The sequence below is a fragment of the Buteo buteo genome, chromosome 13 (assembly GCF_964188355.1).
Source record: "Buteo buteo chromosome 13, bButBut1.hap1.1, whole genome shotgun sequence".
Lineage (NCBI taxonomy): Eukaryota > Metazoa > Chordata > Aves > Accipitriformes > Accipitridae > Buteo > Buteo buteo.
The window spans coordinates 8,051,006-8,068,655 of NC_134183.1; the positions used below are offsets into that span (position 1 = coordinate 8,051,006).

The 17,650-nt window shown below is 42.9% G+C and overlaps 1 protein-coding gene across 1 annotated transcript; it reads right to left on the reverse strand.

Annotated features, from left to right (window-relative positions):
* Positions 1-6,008: 6,008 nt before the first annotated feature.
* On the reverse strand, positions 6,009-12,887 carry SUMO2 (small ubiquitin like modifier 2). The gene is made up of 4 exons (XM_075044501.1): positions 12,659-12,887; positions 10,806-10,937; positions 7,655-7,726; positions 6,009-6,095 (listed from the first exon to the last, which is right to left on the reverse strand). The coding sequence occupies exons 1-4, from the start codon at positions 12,677-12,679 to the stop codon at positions 6,033-6,035; spliced, it is 288 nt and encodes a 95-aa protein (XP_074900602.1). The 5' UTR covers positions 12,680-12,887; the 3' UTR covers positions 6,009-6,032.
* Positions 12,888-17,650: the final 4,763 nt, after the last annotated feature.

The following is a 17,650-nucleotide window of genomic DNA, read 5'->3' on the forward strand; positions in this document are numbered from 1 at the left end:
CATTCAGACACCAAACAATCCCACCTGTTGTTGGAATTCAACCAGCGATGAATGCAAAAAGCATCTGGAAGTCTGAACAAGACTGCAGGAAATGCAAGGGTTAGGCAGGGAGAGATACCACTGGTTTGAGAACAGCCTCAGCTTGGTCATCCTCCCGTGACCAAGGGTTTCTTCACACCAGTCTCTGCTACTTACAGCAGTCACAAAGAGCATTCTTTCTTTATTTCAAGCACATTGTACAAAAAAAAAAAGGTTTTGACTCAAGTCTTGTCTTCTCTTCTTCCCCTAATTCATTCACAGCTGAAGGTAAAGACTAAGCATCAGCTAATAAATAATTCTTGTTACAGTTAGATTTGCAGCTGTCAAAGACTTTTGCATCTGAAGCAATGCATGGTGGAAGTTCAGTGGAAGACTGGTGCCCTACACATTCCACGGTTTGTCCTACCAAGCAGGTGCTGTAGCTTGCAAGAGTTGTGAAAGTTGCTTTGGTGCCTCTTTACATCTTCAGGTAAAGTCTGTAACACTAAATTACTATTTGGGAAGGAGGCTTGAATCACAATGTACAGACTCCTCTCAAAGCTGCAGAGATGTAGTTCTGAACAACATAAAAAGCGGAGTGGCCAATTCATGGTGCTGTTCTTGTCTGGGCATCCAGCATTACCAAGTCTGAAGTATACTCCACAGCATTGTTCCTTAGTGGAAAAAAAGACAAGCATCGCTAGAAGGGGAAGTCAGTGTCCTCAAAGATCTCCTTTCATTCCACTTTTGTCCGAATTTGCTTGAACTGTGAAGTTTTCTTAATCAAGTGATCCTTCAAGAGCCCTTGCAGGGCATCAGATGTGCTTTAATGAGATCCGTGGACTGGATGCTGAAAGCAGAGATATCTAAACCACCAAAACCATCACAAAATTCATCACAAAGGCTGTCCTTTGCATCCACATCCCTCCAGAGAATATTCCTTTCCTAAGGAGCAACATCTATTTACTATTTGTTTGGGCTTCCACAACCTTAGTCTTCCCCCAGTGCTCCAAAGTCATCCTCGTATCGCAACTGTCAAAACCTACAGCTCTTCCCATAGTCCCCATTCCCACTGCAGCTCCTCACCAACTCATACACTTCTGTTGTCTTTGTACAGCACCCCTCTGACCTTACTTCTGGGATCAATGCTGACAGCAATCCACTGCTTTCATAGCATCACTAGCCCTACTTGATCCCTCCCGCACAAGCTGAAATTCTTCAGAAGAGGAAAACTCTTCCCCTCAGAGGGACTCAAACCATTTCATAAGCACCAGCGGGGCCTCCCAGCATCTCCATGTCAGAGTAAGACCATTAGTCCCATGCTACTAGTGAAGAAACCAGGAAACCTCTGTAATTCAGCATCTTGAAGGCCAACCAAAAACAGTAAACAGGGATCAAAATCCAGTCTTCCATCTCCTATTTATCCTCACACTCCTAACCACCAGGGAGAAGTGCTGTACTACCAATGCATTCTGACACCAAGTACAAAAAAGCAAGATAAATTAGAGGATTAAATTATTCACTATCAGAACACATTCAGTTTGGCAACCGGTTAAGAGCCAGAATGAACAAACCTCAACAATCCAGAGAATGAAATGTATTAGATTACAGGGGTAATATAACTAAGAATAATTCAAGTTATTTAAATGCTTTTACATTGTCTTTTATTACTCCACAACAGTCCGTCACACCAGCTGATGCAAGCATACTGAGAAGTGGCCACAATCTAAAATTCTAATAAAAATCCTTCAATTTATTGTTCACTTTCGATTTAATAGAAGATGATCAAGGAAGCATCTAGTTTTTCATTTTTAGCTTTGAAAACAAATTGCTATTCCTTAGAAATTCAATTCTTTCCAACTGGCTGAAGCATAGAAAGTATTCTTTTTTTGTGCCAGTCACATTATACCTTTTCATTAATGTTGCAGTAATGGTCACAATAGAACCAGTATCCAACAGACAAAACGACAGCACTTAAATTACATCGCCTGACTCAGAAGTAATGAAGTGAAGGTACTAGAAAGTAATATTCTTGGAAGAGAATAACCTCGTTTTGACCATAACCTTTGCAGAGAGGCTATATCTGGTTTGATACTGTAGTTATCTTGAAGCAGCAATTATCTTAGTACTACTTTAGGGATTTTTCTTTTGTCGAGAACACCTCCACATGCCAGTACAAGAATCCCTCTTACGTTACCCCTTGGAGTATTTCCTTACACTCTGGACAGTTTAGCGTATTCCATTTCAGAACAGCCTTGCACTCCCAGAACCCCTTTTGAACCAGCATCTCAGGCCATTTAATACAGATCCTCACAAGAGCCCTTTCAAGTGGGTATTATCCCCATTGTTCAGATAAACTAAGGCACTGATTTTCAGGTGTTAACTCAGGGTCCCACCAAAACCAGCTGTGCTTTCAATCTGTCAGTATCTCTGCCATACATGAATAAAAATGCCTTACCTGAAACGAACAGTTTCGGTTATGTCTTTTTAAATAACTGGAAAGCCAAATAATGCTTAAGGTTGCGTTCATTCCACCAACTGAAACAGAAACTGTCCGAGGGACTAAAGAACCAGCATACACTGAAGGCAAGGTCTTACCAGCCACAAGAACTTGCTAGAGTATTGTATCCAATTACAACTTACTCCATTCTTTTTCTTTTAAAAAAACATGAGAGGACTATTAACTACATTGCATGGCAATCACTTTAGAATACATTACTTGAAAATTGTGGGTAATAATACAATTTGCCCAGGCTCTTGAAAGATCCCAGCTGCTTGACAAACACAAAAAACTTACCTCCCAACTAGCGCGATAAGATCTCTTTGCCCAGTTTTCCTTTATCCTCCAACACACGGACTTCTAGTAGTCCATTAGGCTACCAGTGTAAACCCAAGAATCATTACAAATCAAGCCAGGCCAAACAGCAAAGTGAACTCCAAATAATTTGATCCAAATTGTTTACAGCTCTGTAATTCATACCACTTCTGAATCATCACCCCTAGTAATAGCTTTCTTAGTGATGATGAATTCACACCAAAACCACTTAGGTCCCAGCACACAGGAATCAACAGGTAAATTCTCTAGCAGCAGAGAAGTACCAACAAGCAACAAGTTCTGTCATAAGGACAGTATTTGCAAGACCATGCAAGAGCTCTAAAAAAAGGTTTTTTTAACAACAGGTTAGTATTTCTGCACTGCTGTGTACACAAATACATTATCTATCAGAATGTGCCAGTCCACTTAACAGTTCGCTACACTAACGGAAATAAAACGTTTGAGACTCTTAAGGAACTAAGTTACTTAAAATCTTGGAGTTTCCTGATTTTTATCTGATCAAGGAAACAGCTCTCAGAAAAGACCATTTTATCAGTTTTTGATTGCAGTCACCATCTTACATAAACACCATTCAGCACTGTTAGAGGAATTATTTCAGAAATATGAGGAGCAAGCTCAAGTGAATAGCAGAAAGATGTTAGAAGTGGAGAAATTTAGGTGATCAATGCCTCTCCATTTTTTTAATAGCCTGTTGCTAAATACTAGAGGAAATTTCAATTTATGCTTAATTAAAGTGTATTTCCAAAGCTGCCACATCAATTCAAAGGTACAAAAGCCTATGTTTTTCATTTTTGCACAGGGGAATTTTGGTACGCTAATCAAAATTCACGTTAAATGGTCTCATTTTATTAATGGAACATTATGTTACAAGAATCCTGCACATAAGTTCATGGCAGATGAAGTACCACTCTACTAATTCAGGAAATTAAGACACTGTTTTTGAAAGCATGCCATTCAGTACCTGCCACTTGACTTGTATTGCCTCAGGAAAGAAAAAATAGTAGGCAAGACACAACAGTGAATTTTGTACTTCAATGTCTTAAGTTGGGCTGAAAAAAACCTGTATTTGAGGAGACCTCACCCTTTCTTCAGAAACTAGAGCAAGTCCAAACATCTTTTTTGGCCAAACAAGATAAAGACAGCTTTCTCTGGGGAAAAGTTTTGGCATGACATCAAGTTGAAAGAATTTTATATACTGTTATCAGAAGTCTAGCCAGGTTGAAAGCCAGAGATTCTAAAGCCAAAGAGGAAAGTATTCCACGTCTAACCTATGAAAGGTGTTGAAATATATTCCCCATACCTTTTATTTTGAAGAAGTTTCTTCCAGGCCTTCATGAGTTTGGATATGAAAACATTTGTTCACGAGAGAGAATTCCAACCTTGCAATATACCACATAAGTCTACAAGATACACACCAGAATAAGAAGTAACCTGCTTAGCAGTAGAATTTCCTAGAATTAAAACAATGGCATACAGTAGATTACATCTTTCAGCTACATAGTCAAAAGCAACTGCAAAACCAGCTATTTTTCTTATAGCTACATTAGATGCAATTAATGTAGTATCAAATGTGTTAAAATTGTGACAATCAAATAGATCATTGTCCACCAGCTAAATGCACAGACCCATCATTTTGCCACAAAGTTAAAAGAATTTCCAGATCCAGCAGGCACAGGCCTAGTGTGTAATAATCACTTCTCAAATTAACTATTACAAAAACTACCACCAAAAAGCAAGCTCAGCTAACAAGTTAGTACCTAAAAGAGCATTAACTTACTGCAAACACTACAAAATATTAGAACATTCCTAGCACATCAGAGAATGCTTTGGGGCTGTTGAGTAGACAGGCATATAAACTTTCATGAATGTCCACGAATTTCACTGCAACCTATAAACCTCCCCAGAAAACTAAGGAACAACAGCCTTGTGGAAAAGACTCATGAAAAACATCATTGTCACTAGCTCCCTTTGGTACTTCAAACCTCTTCCCCTTTCAAGCAGAAACACCACAATGGTAAAGCAGAGCTTGGAGTCTACATGACCATAGCTATACACCCAAAACCAGAACTCAGGTTTTTATTTTTGCTTTACATTTCCAAGCATCTCCCATTTGATACCACGGTAAACTGAATGATTAACAAAATTATTTGCTCTTTGTAACTTAACGTTTACATCAAAAAGCATTCAAATACAGAGTTTTAAATAAGCTACTGTAACAACAATAATGATGCTTCTACTAAAAAACTGACAAAAAGATCTCAACCCAAAGGCATTAGTAAGTAGTCCAGTATTTTGCAGTTTGCCTAATCAAACATTTTTGGCTTAGCAGAACATACACACACAAAAAAAAACACCAAAAGAAGAGAAAACCGCCTTCTATTTCCAGTTCAACTACGGACTGACTGAGAAGTCTCAAGGAAGCCTTTCATTTTCCAACAGTCTTCTGACTGTAAAAGGGGGATTATGTTTACTTACCACACAGAAAGCTGAGAACTGAGAAGCATAAAAAGCTGCAGAGAAAGGAATAAGTGCTGAGTACTATTACTCCACAGAAAAATAAAGAAAACTGGTTATTTTAAACAAGAAGTTTATTTAAACAACAAGACGCTTTACTTGAAGGGAAAACTATCTAGGATTTTTTTTTTTTTTTTTTCTTTAGAGTAATTTACCCCTACTTAGACAGAGATTGCTCTACATGTAACAGCTACGTACAAAAAAGTTATAAAATTGTCCTTGGTTTTACAATGATAAAAGAAAAACATTGAAATTATCCAATCAAACAAGGTATGCAAGGTTTTTGTTTTTAAACAGTGAGAGCAAAATAACTTACTGGAATATAAAGATAAAAGTAGAAGGAGCATGCCACTAACGGAGAAAGGGGCATTTTCACAGAACCAGTTTGTTTTCCCACCCCATCTCCATTAAATGTTGATCAAAACATACCATTGGCCATTTAGTTAAAAAAAATATGCATTATGTCTGTGCACATACACCAGTTACTTTATGTACAATAGAAGGAATAGGAAAAAAAAATCAAAGAGAGAAGAGAGAAAACTATACTGCAGTAGTCAGGATGTGGCTGAACCAAGTCTCATTTTTCTAATTGTGAATGTGTTGCCTGTGGGAGCACAGTTCTGGAGAGGAAAGTAGCAGGTTCTTTTTTTGTGTGTTTGTTTGTTTAGTAAACTCCTCCTGTTTGCTGCTGGAACACATCAATTGTATCTTCATCCTCCATTTCCAACTACAGCAGAAAAGAGAAAAAAGGCTTTCAACTCTTCTCAGATATCTACTATAGGCTGGGTTGTTCTTACATTTCCTATCTCCATGTTTACTTTTTATGAAACTTAACCAGACCAGCCCTGCTCCCCTCCATCATCATCACTTTTTACATTTAACTTACTTCACCATAACCCAAAAGCAAAGAAACTACATGGAAAAAAAAGTGCCAGTCGACAGCTGTTGTCCTAGAATGAATTCTAGTGCGTAACTTCAGGGTGCACTGTATGACTCCTATGGAAAAATCAGCATTCATAATATTTTAATTCTGTTGCCTATTTTGCTATTGCATCTTCTTTCTCCTATTTACTTCCTCAGTTTACCTTAGGACATTGCCACAATTCCACTTTGTTGTTGTTGTTGAAATGTGCAAATGGCTTCAGCTACAGCACTAAAGAAAGCAGACTATAATTAAGGCCCCTAGCCCAATCAGGCAGTAAAACCAAGTATCAGCAAGCACAAAAAAATTAAAAACACTTTACCTGGTCAACCGCATAACAAACTGCCAATGAGGAACAGCAATACTTGATTGATACAACTCTTTTTTTCACCGTAATTTTTACAGTTGATATTCCTGGGATGTTAAGGTTACCTACTGACAAAATCTGTACCAAGATTGAAGGAGCTGCTATAACTAACGTAAGTTATATTTCTAAACAGTCTCAATTTCTGCTCCAGGAAAACAAACTGGTCTATGGCATTTACCGCAGCTATAAATAGACTGATCCTTAGCTTCAGCATAACATGGATGGGGAGAAAAGCACCCTGTTGCCTCAATTATCAGTATTCCAAGTTAAAAAGTTGCACAGATTGTGGCCATGAGAGGCACATTCTTTGGAGCAACTGCTAAGAAAATACAGGTCTACCATAAGCCTTCTAAAACCAAGAGTCCCTTATTTCATAACAAGTGGTTCTGAAAAGCATATAAAGCTGTATCACTTGGAAAGGCTGATTAAACACAGCTATGTGGAGCAATACAAAAAAATACTCAAGAGTCACAGTGAACCGTTCTGTTATTGGAATGGCTTTCGTTTTAACCAGTCACAGACAACCCAAACTTCACAGTATTCATTAATTTTATGCTGCTGAAACAGAGCTTCAGTTTACAAATAACAGAAAATGACTTTTGTATTACAAATGCAAGTTTGCAAACAGGATCTTTGATAACATCCTGGCAAGCTTTTAGAAAAAAATAAAGCCATTGCTTCAGGAAAAACTCAATTCTTAACTTACCGATTCTTATCTCAGAGCTGTGACTCAATAAAGTGAGTTTTACAAGACTTGCCATCTGTACACTGTACTTCATTTTTTTTATTAGTGATACTGACTTACTATTCAGAACACTCAAGAAGTCTTAGATTCCATTTCCAGTAATTCTAAACTAGTTATACCCAAATAATGGTAAAAAAGATCAAGTTCTATCACCAATATGTGCAATTACACAAGTATTTTATATGAAACAGAAGCATCAACTCCTGCAGCAAATTTCAAATACAGTTCTTTGGTCTTGCTTCTGTTGTTTACCTGTGCAGGTGTGTCTGTTTCATTAATTGGCTGCCCATCGAACCGGAATCTGATTTGCCTCATTGACAACCCCTGGACAAAGAGAAGTAACACAAAAGGAAGTAAGCCTGGTGTAAAAGTATTCACAAGTTTTCTCTTGAACTTGTCACTGGAATTGCAGCATGATCATTAAAAGCCACCATTCATAATGCAAGATACAGTTTTCATACTCCCTTCATGCACTGTCTTTAAGGCATTTCACTACAAATCCTTGCAATCTGTTTTGTATTAAAAATTGCACTGTGTCCAATAACTAATAGAAGCAACAGTGCCCCCACTGTAAGTTAAAGCAATTTCTAGTACACAAGCCTCACCCCAAAGGCCAGGATTTTTATAGTGCTCTTTAATAATAATTCACTTAAAAATTAAATGCAACACTTGGGTTAACAAATGTCAAACAGTAATATTCCATACTCCTTTTTGATCTTGCCCCAAAGCAAAGGTATTCTAAAGTATTTTTTCCAGAAATGCAATTACCGTCTATTAGTCTGCATCAGAATAGAGTAGGCAATGGTAACTTTTTGACCTTGAATTCCCACTAACAAAAAAATCAATGGAACAAAGTTTTTCCATGCACAGCTGGAACTTTCAAAAAAAAAAAAAAAAAAAAAGGAATCTTCTACTTCCAGAATCTACTGAATAATATTTCAAACTAGCATTTCTACCACATAATAGTCACTTTGCTGACCTCTTCCATCCCCAGAAGACTACTTCTCATTCTTGCTTGAGCCAATGGATTCAAAAAGATAACTAAAGAGCAACAATCCCTTTGACTAATAACATAAGCTTCAAATTCACTAGTTAGTTTTCAAAGGTATTCTACAGCACACTACATTCTGCAGAGGAAGATGAATGAAGTTTGAGGATACAACCAGAACCAAGAACATTGGTGTCTACTTCTTTCCCAGTTCTATCTACTCTCTCTCTCGAGTATCTAAAAATACAAGAAGTCTAGTTGGTTTTGAAGTAAATCCAATGTATTGCATGGTGCTGCTTTGGCATCTCTGAATTGGAAAAGCAACCTTCATTCAGCCATGCAAGAGCAGATGTAACACACAAAAGAAAACTTAATGTAGTAATTATTTTTGAGAAGTTGATTTGTCAGGAAAAATATTTTAATAAAGAATACGAGTAAACTTTTTGGTAAGACTTTATAGTTCACAGCAAAACGCCTTCTCTAGCGTGACTAAGATTCTGCAGCGTTCACTCAGAACATCATCTTAAGGAAACCATGTGGCTAAGTGTCATGGCAGCAACACATTTTTGCACAGCAACATTTGGTTTGAGCCATTTTCTCCGACATTGTGTTTCTTAAAATATGTATTTCCTATTCCAAAAGTGTTGGTTTTTTGCAGGTTCCTGACAACTTTATGAGCTGAATAAATGCTAGCTGAATAGCCTTCATCTTCTAAACGTATCATTCAAGGTTTAGTTACTTCCATTTTAGGTCTACTACATGCAATACATGATTTTCATTCTTTAAAGCTGCTAAATTCTCTATTATACACAGCTTCCACCTCTCCAAAATTAAATCTGAAGTCCGCAGCTTAAGGATTTTAAGATTAGGTATGCCTAGTTAGGAACACGAACAAAATCTAATTTTTAGAAATACGCAGAACAAATGCTTTTAAACAACGTTTGAGAAGTAACCACCCAAGAAATAAAATTAAAGACAAGTCCATCTCCACAGAAATATCCTTTCGATACCTACTAGCTTAAAAACAAAATCAGAAGAAATATCTCCCATTCAAAAGATATTTTTTTTTCTCTCCAACTGACACCTGCGTTTTTCTGGTTTTGTTTTGGGGTTTTTTTGGTTTTGTTTTTTAAGGCAGATTATAAATTTAGGCAAAAAGTTTTAGATTCTTACTTTTGTTTGTGTCCAGGTAACTGAAGTATGCATGGTACTTCTAAAATCATCCTTCCCAGGACTTTATAAACAATTAACCAATCCTCAAACTCCCAAAAAGACAGATATAACTGCACTTTGTTTGGAAAAAGCAATACACAGTGATTTACATAATATAACATGAGTTTGTACAACAGAGGTAGGAAAAATGAGCCCACAGCCTCAAGCATTCACTAATGTATCCCCAGAATACCCATACAAGAACGTATTCACATGTTGAGTAAGAGCTGATTTTCCCTGTCTTTATTCATATCACTATCCTATTGCGGCAAAGGGTAAACCGAAGAGGTTTTACCACTCTGTATGTGAATTAGAGTTTGTTTTTCGTGGTGGTAAAATAGTTACCTCAATATTTTATACTGATTTTATTGCATTCGATTGTATCACTGAATATTTGTGTTTAAAAAAAACCTTCCCCAATTCCAAACACTTTTGTAGATATGGAATCTTTTAAAGGCAGACATTCATTAAAAAATCATGGACAGCGCAGACAAAATTTTCCTAATCAAAAGCTTCAGAATAAAGTGTTAAATAGCACTACTGTTATACAGGCATTTTTAAAACTTGCAATAGCCACCCACAACGTTCTAGGTTGGCTGCAGTTGCCACTACACTAGCAAAATACATTTTTTTTGTCCCTCAGAAGATTAATTTGACAACTAGGCCACAAGAGAAAAAACAAAGCTCACCTTTAAATGTACAAGTTCCTTCTCAAGCTAGACATTAAACAGCTCTAAACTCCGAAATACTCATTGATAGTCTCTCATCTCAATACAATAATACTAAGCTAATAAATCAGAAGTCTATGACCAGACCAAGAACTTAGTCAGAGTTATAAAAATACTTCTGATTATCACTCAACTCTCTATCCTAAGTTCGTACTGCCAGTTCCTAACCCACCCTTTTCCATGCTGGTATTTTTGAGCATTAGAGTAACAGTTGCCTCCCAAGAGCCTACACCTATAATGCAGCTTTCAGAAAGATAACAACAGATCTTTATTTTACTCACTTCCTGTCACAACCCTGTCAGTCCACTCTATAACAGATCCTAAGAACAATACACTTTCCACAACACAATTAGTTTCTGTTAAGTCTTTATCATTTTGCATATTTACATAGTTTAAAGACTACTGTCTTCATCTATCTCTATGGAGATCACCTCTCCCCCAGACACCAGTTCTCCTGATCATACAAGAACCATACCTGTCGTTCACAATAGGCTTTCATTAGTTTACTAAGTGGTGTATGCCTCTTAATCTTAAACTGCACCACAGACCCATCTTGCCCTGCCACCTTCAGATTAATGTGGTCATTGTTTTCAGTCTTCACTCCTTCCTGTTGAGGAAAAAAAACAACACTTTTTGAAAAGGTATGAAACAAGAAGTTAACATTTTACCAAAGTGCAACAGGTCATTAAAAAGGAGGAAATAAAGATATTATAGCTGTTTACCAACTCGACACTTTGAATTAGGAAATAAAGGTCAGTACTTTTTATTTGGAAAAAAAAAAAAGGCCACACACGAAAAAACCCAAAGCCTACTAATATTAGTTGTCATTCTTGAGATTGGTTAAGATGCAAAGTAGCAGTGAAGACTTACTAGGCCAGTTGTTTTACAACGTTTTAAAAAAGTTATTTCTATCAAGGGCGTAATAATACGCAACACTAAAGTTCCCCATCAAAGAAATAAAGTTATTTATGTTATAACTATGATCTCAACCACTAGCATGTCTCTTTCTTACTATATATCAAACTTTTTCAGATCAGTTGAGGTACTTCTGAAGAAAACTTCCAAGATACTTTAAAGGAGTGTATTTGAAAAGGTGACATCTGAAAAGAACCAAGCTTTCTCCTTCAGAAAGGGTTTAAGAAAAAACCCTCCTAAATAAGCAGTCCGATCCTCTCTCTTCCATTAGAAGCCACGCGCAGAAATTGCAGAGAACCAACTTTCAACTCCACTGCTCGTGTTCTGATCCAGAGTGTTAACAGCAGAGGCAAAGAGAAGATTCAACGCTACCCAGCTCCTAAGCAGCACCCGCTCCGGAGGTGCCCAGCAGCATTTTCATCTTTGTTTTCTTTAGGAGAAGCAACCCGAGGCCAGAGAAGCAACGAGGGTGTCGGATGGCCCCGGCCGGGCTGCGGGTCCCCGCCATGTGACAGATCCCCGCATGCCACGCTCCAGGCCACGGCCCCGACACACCGGCCCGCCGCCGTTTATTATTTTCTGGCGCCTTCAAACTCAGTTTAAAAATAGAGGGGGGGCGGGGGGGTACGGCCCGACCCAAAAAAAATAAAAAAGAACGGCGGCGTTGGCTGGTTGTGGGTTTTCTCGCTGTGGTTGTTTTTTTTTTTTTTTAAATTCCTGCTGTAAAGCGAAGCTCCCCTCCGCCCGCAGGAGCGCCCGCCCCCCCACCCCGGGGCAGCCCCTCCCGCGGGCAGGGGAGCCGGGGCGAGAGGCAGCACAAAAGGGGCAGGGAGCGATGCCCGCCCGCCCGCCCCTCCCGCGGCGGAAAGGCCCCGGCGCGCTCCTGCCAGCACCGTATGGGAAGGGGCTGGCAAGTGCCCCAGCGAAGGGCTGGATACGAGCGGGGATGCTGCGCCCGAGCCAGCCCCGGCCACAGCCAGCCGCGCAGGGGAGGCCGGATCCGGCCCCGCGAGGAGGAGGAGGAGGAGGAGGAGGAGGAAGGCAGCGGCAGCAACCGCCTCCGGACCTGCCTCTCTCCCCGAGGAGGGCGGGAAGGGAGCCCGGATTCGCCCCCCTCGGCCCCCCCCTTTCTCCGCCGCCCTCCCCGGGGATCCTCCGCCCGCCCCGGGAGGCTGCGGCCCCGGCCTCCCTCCCCCGGCGGGGCGGGAAGGCGGCCGCGGCCTGGGTGCGCAGGAAAATGGCGCGCAAAGCCGGCGCGGCGGAGCAGAGGCCGTTGGCTGGACGGGGCCGGGCCCGCGGCCGGGCCCTGGCCTCCCGCCGCCGCCGCCGCCGCCTGAGGGGCGAAGTGAGGCGGCGGGGGCGAGGGAGGGAGGGAGGCGGAGGGGGGGGGGGCGGGAGGGGCGCCTGCCTCACCTTGGGCTTCTCGTCGGCCATGGCGAGTCAGCGATGTCCGGGCCACTCCGAGCGCCTCACAAAGGGGGGGAAGAAACGACCGAGCGCGGCGGAGAAGAGAGGAGAGAGAGAGGGAGAGAGAGAGAGAGGGGAAGGCGGGGGGGGGAAGGGAGCGCGCACGCACTGCCGCGGGGCCGCGCCTTGCCCCCGTGCGTGCGCGCGCCCGCCCCGTCCGCCGGGCTCTCCCCCGCCCCCCCCCCCGGCGCGGCCCCGCCGCTCATTGGGCCCCGACGGGCGGTGGGGGGGCGGGGACGGGCTGGGGGGGAGGGAGCGCGCGCGCGCCCCGGCCGTTACATAACGCGGCGGGAGGCGGAGCGTGCGCGCGCCCCGGCCGCTGCCCGCCCTGCGTGCGCGCGCCCCGCCCCGCCCGCCCGCCGGGCGCAGCGGGCCCTGCCGTGCGGCGGGTATTGTCCTCCTCAAAATGGCCGCCGGGCCGCGGCGCCCCGCGCCCCTCCCCACCGCCCGGCAAGGGGCCTCCGCCGCCCGCCCCGGGCCCGCCAGCTTCGCGGCCCCCGGCCCGGCGTCCTCAGGGCCTCCTCAGCGCCGCCGTCCCTTCAGCACCTCGCCCAGGAGCCCTGCTGGCCGCCCTCGCTCTCGGGCCTGCTGCGCTTTCCCCACAGGCGCCTTTCCCTGACGCGCCCCCGCGGGTGACCGCTCCGTCTCGTCCACTTCGTGGGCCTCCTCACACCGGACGCGTTTGCCCCCCCCGCACTCGTGGCCCTCAGTGTTTTACGGATGACGGTGATAGAGGCTGCAAGGCTTGACAGCCATCCTTCCAAAATCCTTGGCAGCGCTTCCAAAATCCCCGGCCTTACCCCCGAGGAAGGCGAGGCGTGAGTTTGCCCTGAAATACGTGTAGTTTCTGCTGCGCCTCTCCGCTGCGTCTGAAAAATGCACCTTGAATGTAACTAATTGCAGTCAAGGTTTACTGAAACTCTCCAATGAGCTAAGGACATGATGCAGCACCTCAAAAATTATAATACCTAAATAAGAAGATGTACTACTAACGATGTGATCTCTTCTTCAAGTTCATTCCAGTGGAGAGGAGGAGGAAATTCTCAGTAACTCCAGGGGTTTCACAGGTTCCCACTAAACCGTTTCTGAGCCTTTTTTTCATCAGCATTACACCCACCGTCATGATTTGTCAACTGTTTCTCTACAGCACAGAGGTGGAAAAGAAACACCACAAAAATGACCCTTGTAAATACTTCAGGGGTGGATTTACCAGGTGGGCATTAGTGAATGTTCACCAGGCTCCACATGGCGAATACGCCCTGGATCACGATGCAGACGTGGCCATATGGTCACGCACACCCTCTGTTCCTGGTGTGACAAAACCCAGGCCTCTGTATAACACACCTCCCGCACCATTTCAGAGATGTTTCAAGATGGGATTTGTCCACAATAAACTATTCAAGTAGTGAAATATCAACTGAAAAGAAACTTAACTTACAAGCAGATACAGACTGCTTCTCTCTGTGGATTCTGATCCCTCTCCTCTGCCTTTTGCCACATTAGTTCACATTCCAGGACCTCCCTTGTGAGTGCAGACTCACGGGGACTTTTTTGTTTTATTGCAATTGTGTGAAAGTTGAAGACGACAGGAAGCTGATGCTGAACCTTTACCCAAGTCCACAGTTGAGAAAATAACACGCCCACAACCCTACCTGAGGCGGTGAAGGTGGCCCACACAGCCAGCTGAGCTTCTACAAAACATAGTGTGGTGAGTTGACCCTAGCTGGAAACCAGCCCACCAAAGCCACTCTATCACTGCCCTCCTCAACGGGACAGGGGAGAGAAAATATAACTAAAAGCTTGTGGGTTGCGATAAGGACAGGGAGAGATCACTCAGCAATTACCATCACGGGCAAACCAGACTCAACTTGGGGAAAAATTAATTACCAATCAAATCATAGTAGGATAATGAGAAATAAAACCTAAATCTTAAAACACCTTCCCCCCACCCCTCCCTTCTTCCCGGGCTTAACTTTGCTCCCGATTTTCTCTACCTCCTCCCCCTCAAGCAGCACAGGGGGACGGGGAATGGGGGTTGCAGTCAGTTCATCACACGTTGTCTCTGCCGCTCCACCCTCTTCAGAGGCAGGACTCCTCACACTCTTCCCCTGCTCCAGCCTGGGGTCCCTCTGGCACCTGGCGTACCTCCTCCTCCTCTTTCTTCACTGACCTTGGTGTCTACAGGGTTGTTTCTCCCACATATTCTCACTCTTCTCTCCAGCTGCAGTTGCTGTTGTGCAGCTTTTTTTCCCCCCTTCTGTTATCCCAGAGGTGCTACCACCATTGCTGAAGGGCTCGGCCTTGGCCAGTGGCGGGTCCATCTTGGAGCCGGCTGGCCCATCTTGGAGCTGGCTGGCATTGGCTCTGTTGGACATAGGGGAAGCTTCTAGCAGCTTCTCACAGAAGCCACTCCTGCAGCCCCCCTGCTACCAAAACCTTGCCATGCAAACCCAATGCACATGAGTGGTGAAGTCTTTTACCATCTCCTTGTAGACTAGGCTCCCATATATTGTAAAAATTTCCCTCTGCTTCAGTAAGCTGAAAGATCAAATCTCATCTAAAATTTCATAGAACCTTTTAGTTTTAGTATTTTATTCCTTCTGAAGAGTCTTTCTGAGTCAGTTCTGGAAAAATCAGAGGCACTGGAAGAGCTCAGCCTGACCCAGGAAGGCAACTGAGATGATGCTTTAAATTGTACCTGTGACTCAAACTGACACTCTTTTGAGCTGTATTTTCCACTCCTACCTGTGTCATTTTCCTTGACTTATCATCAAAAGACTGTTCCAATCAGTCTATCCTGTCTGTTTTCCCTGCATTTAATTACTCATGGTATTATTTTTCTCTTTAAGCTACCAGGAGGCAAGAAGCACCTGTCGCTAGAGAAAACAACATGCTTCTGTACAAATCCCCCTAGCACAGTCTGATGGTGTATCAGTCTCCTACAATCTCCCTTCACCTTTTATTTTAGCTCTGAAGAGCAATAGGCAATGCCATCTGGACCTTCTGAAGTCTACTATCGCCACTAAGAAGCAGGACCATGTGTAAGAACAAGGAAATAAAGCATCTAAAACCCCACTCTATTTTCTACTTTACGGGGCTTTTTTAAGCGAAACTCAAAACACACCGGGTACTTTACAGAACAAAAGACAAGTGCCATTTCCCCAAGGACGTTAAATTCTATTTTTAGAAATGATGCAACATCACAGAGAAGCTACCGCTGTGAAGAAGGGTGTCACAAGACTGATGGTGCTCGATGGTCCTGTTTTATTTTGTTCTTGCCACTTTTTCCCCCTCCCTCTTTGACAATCTCTCTGCTGCACATCCAGGAGGAGGATTTCTGGGAGGTGGAATGAAACTGGTCAAGGCCTGAGAGCAGCGAGAACTGAATGCAGGAATGGCGGCGAGACATACATTAAGGCCAGCATCACAAACAGAACAAATGTGCTTAAATACACATTAAGTACACAGGAAAATACACTAGATTTTATGAGAACATATGGGATTTTGCTACCACTGCAGAAGTTATACGTGCTCAGAAAAGCTGAAAACCGTTTCAGCTGTACCACCATTGGTCTCGCCACCAGTTACACAGATCCCCAATCACAGAGCAGGTTTCTACAAACCTCATATTTATATAGCTTTTCTTCTTGTATATCAACAGAGGAAACTCACATTATACAGGAGATTCAGTGGAGCTAACAATAAACAGAGTGCTAAAACATGCAAAGATAACAGGCTAGACAGCAGCACTCAGAGTGAGTGGCAGGGGATAAGCCACACTGGGAACTACAAAGGACCCAGTCCTGCAGGGTCCGGGCTGCAGCAGAGGGGGGCAAAGGCGAAGCTTTTTGTCTCTCTGAGCTCCTCCTCTTCAATGTATGGAGCTGAAGGGAAGTGAATGGGGAAGCGTCACAGTGAGAATTCCAGAGAAATTCCATCTCTGGGAAAAAAATTCCACGTATTGTTTCCTAAAATATTTCCAAGCCTTGTTTCATTCTTGTACAGGAGTTTTATAAGGAAGGAATATGACGTATCTAGATCTTGCAGAGCTCTTTAGCTTAAGTCTCCACTCTCTTCTGAAGAGGGCAGGGAATATGGGTGTTCAGCATACATTCCCTTTCACACTGAGATTTTAAAACATTTAAGTTTTTTAAGAAATCCAGACAGCTACAAGCAGGTGTGTGCTACTGCACATTAGCAAGCATAAGTCTACAAAAGCAACTCCAGCCCCTTCAAAACTGTGTATTACTTTGCAATTAGTTCAATGCAAGAATAGAAAGCAAACAGTTACTTGAAGGTGTAAGCAGGCGAGTAGGGCTAAAGCTGCCTTCTCTGTCTGGACCCTGAAGGTCTGAGTGTTTTTTTTAGGCTTTGCTCTTCATTAATACTAGTTTAGCACCAGGAATAGAAAATACCTTTTGCCTGGGGCACTGCCTGTTCTGTGCCTTCCATGTTCATGATGCTGATCGTTCCCTCTGTTTCTCAAGTCATGAAATAACTTCCAAACTTCCTATTTCACAACTTAGTAACTCCCCTCCTCATCAGACCTTGATTTTTTTGCCTTTTTCTTTTCTTCTCCCCTGACTGGAAAACAGTAACACAGTTTCTCTTTGCCTTTGCCTTCCTCCCTGGACTCAGAGCCTGTACTCCAAAACCTTTTTGAGCAATCTGAAGTTCCATGCTGACATGGTGATTCCCAATTCTGCTTAATTACATGGACTGGACAGGCACGGAAGCCTTTTTGCAAAGCGTGCAGGAAGGTCTCCCTTCCCGATATGTGCAGACCTCCAGCCAATGTTCAAAGGAGGACTAAAAAATTTCAAGATTTCAACTAAAACTCACCTTTCCCAAGATGACTTCCCCAGGAACCACCCACCTCCCTTATCACTTCAAAAGCATCAGACGCTGCCGACACGAAAAACCACTTACACCTCTAGT

Coding starts and splice junctions, on each gene's coding strand:
- SUMO2 (XM_075044501.1), bottom strand. CDS start 12,679: ATGGCCGACGAGAAGCCCAAG. Junction 10,938..12,658: donor TGGCCGACGAGAAGCCCAAG/GTGAGGCAGGCG, acceptor TTTCCTCAACAG/GAAGGAGTGAAGACTGAAAA. Junction 7,727..10,805: donor AAGCCTATTGTGAACGACAG/GTATGGTTCTTG, acceptor CTCTTTGTCCAG/GGGTTGTCAATGAGGCAAAT.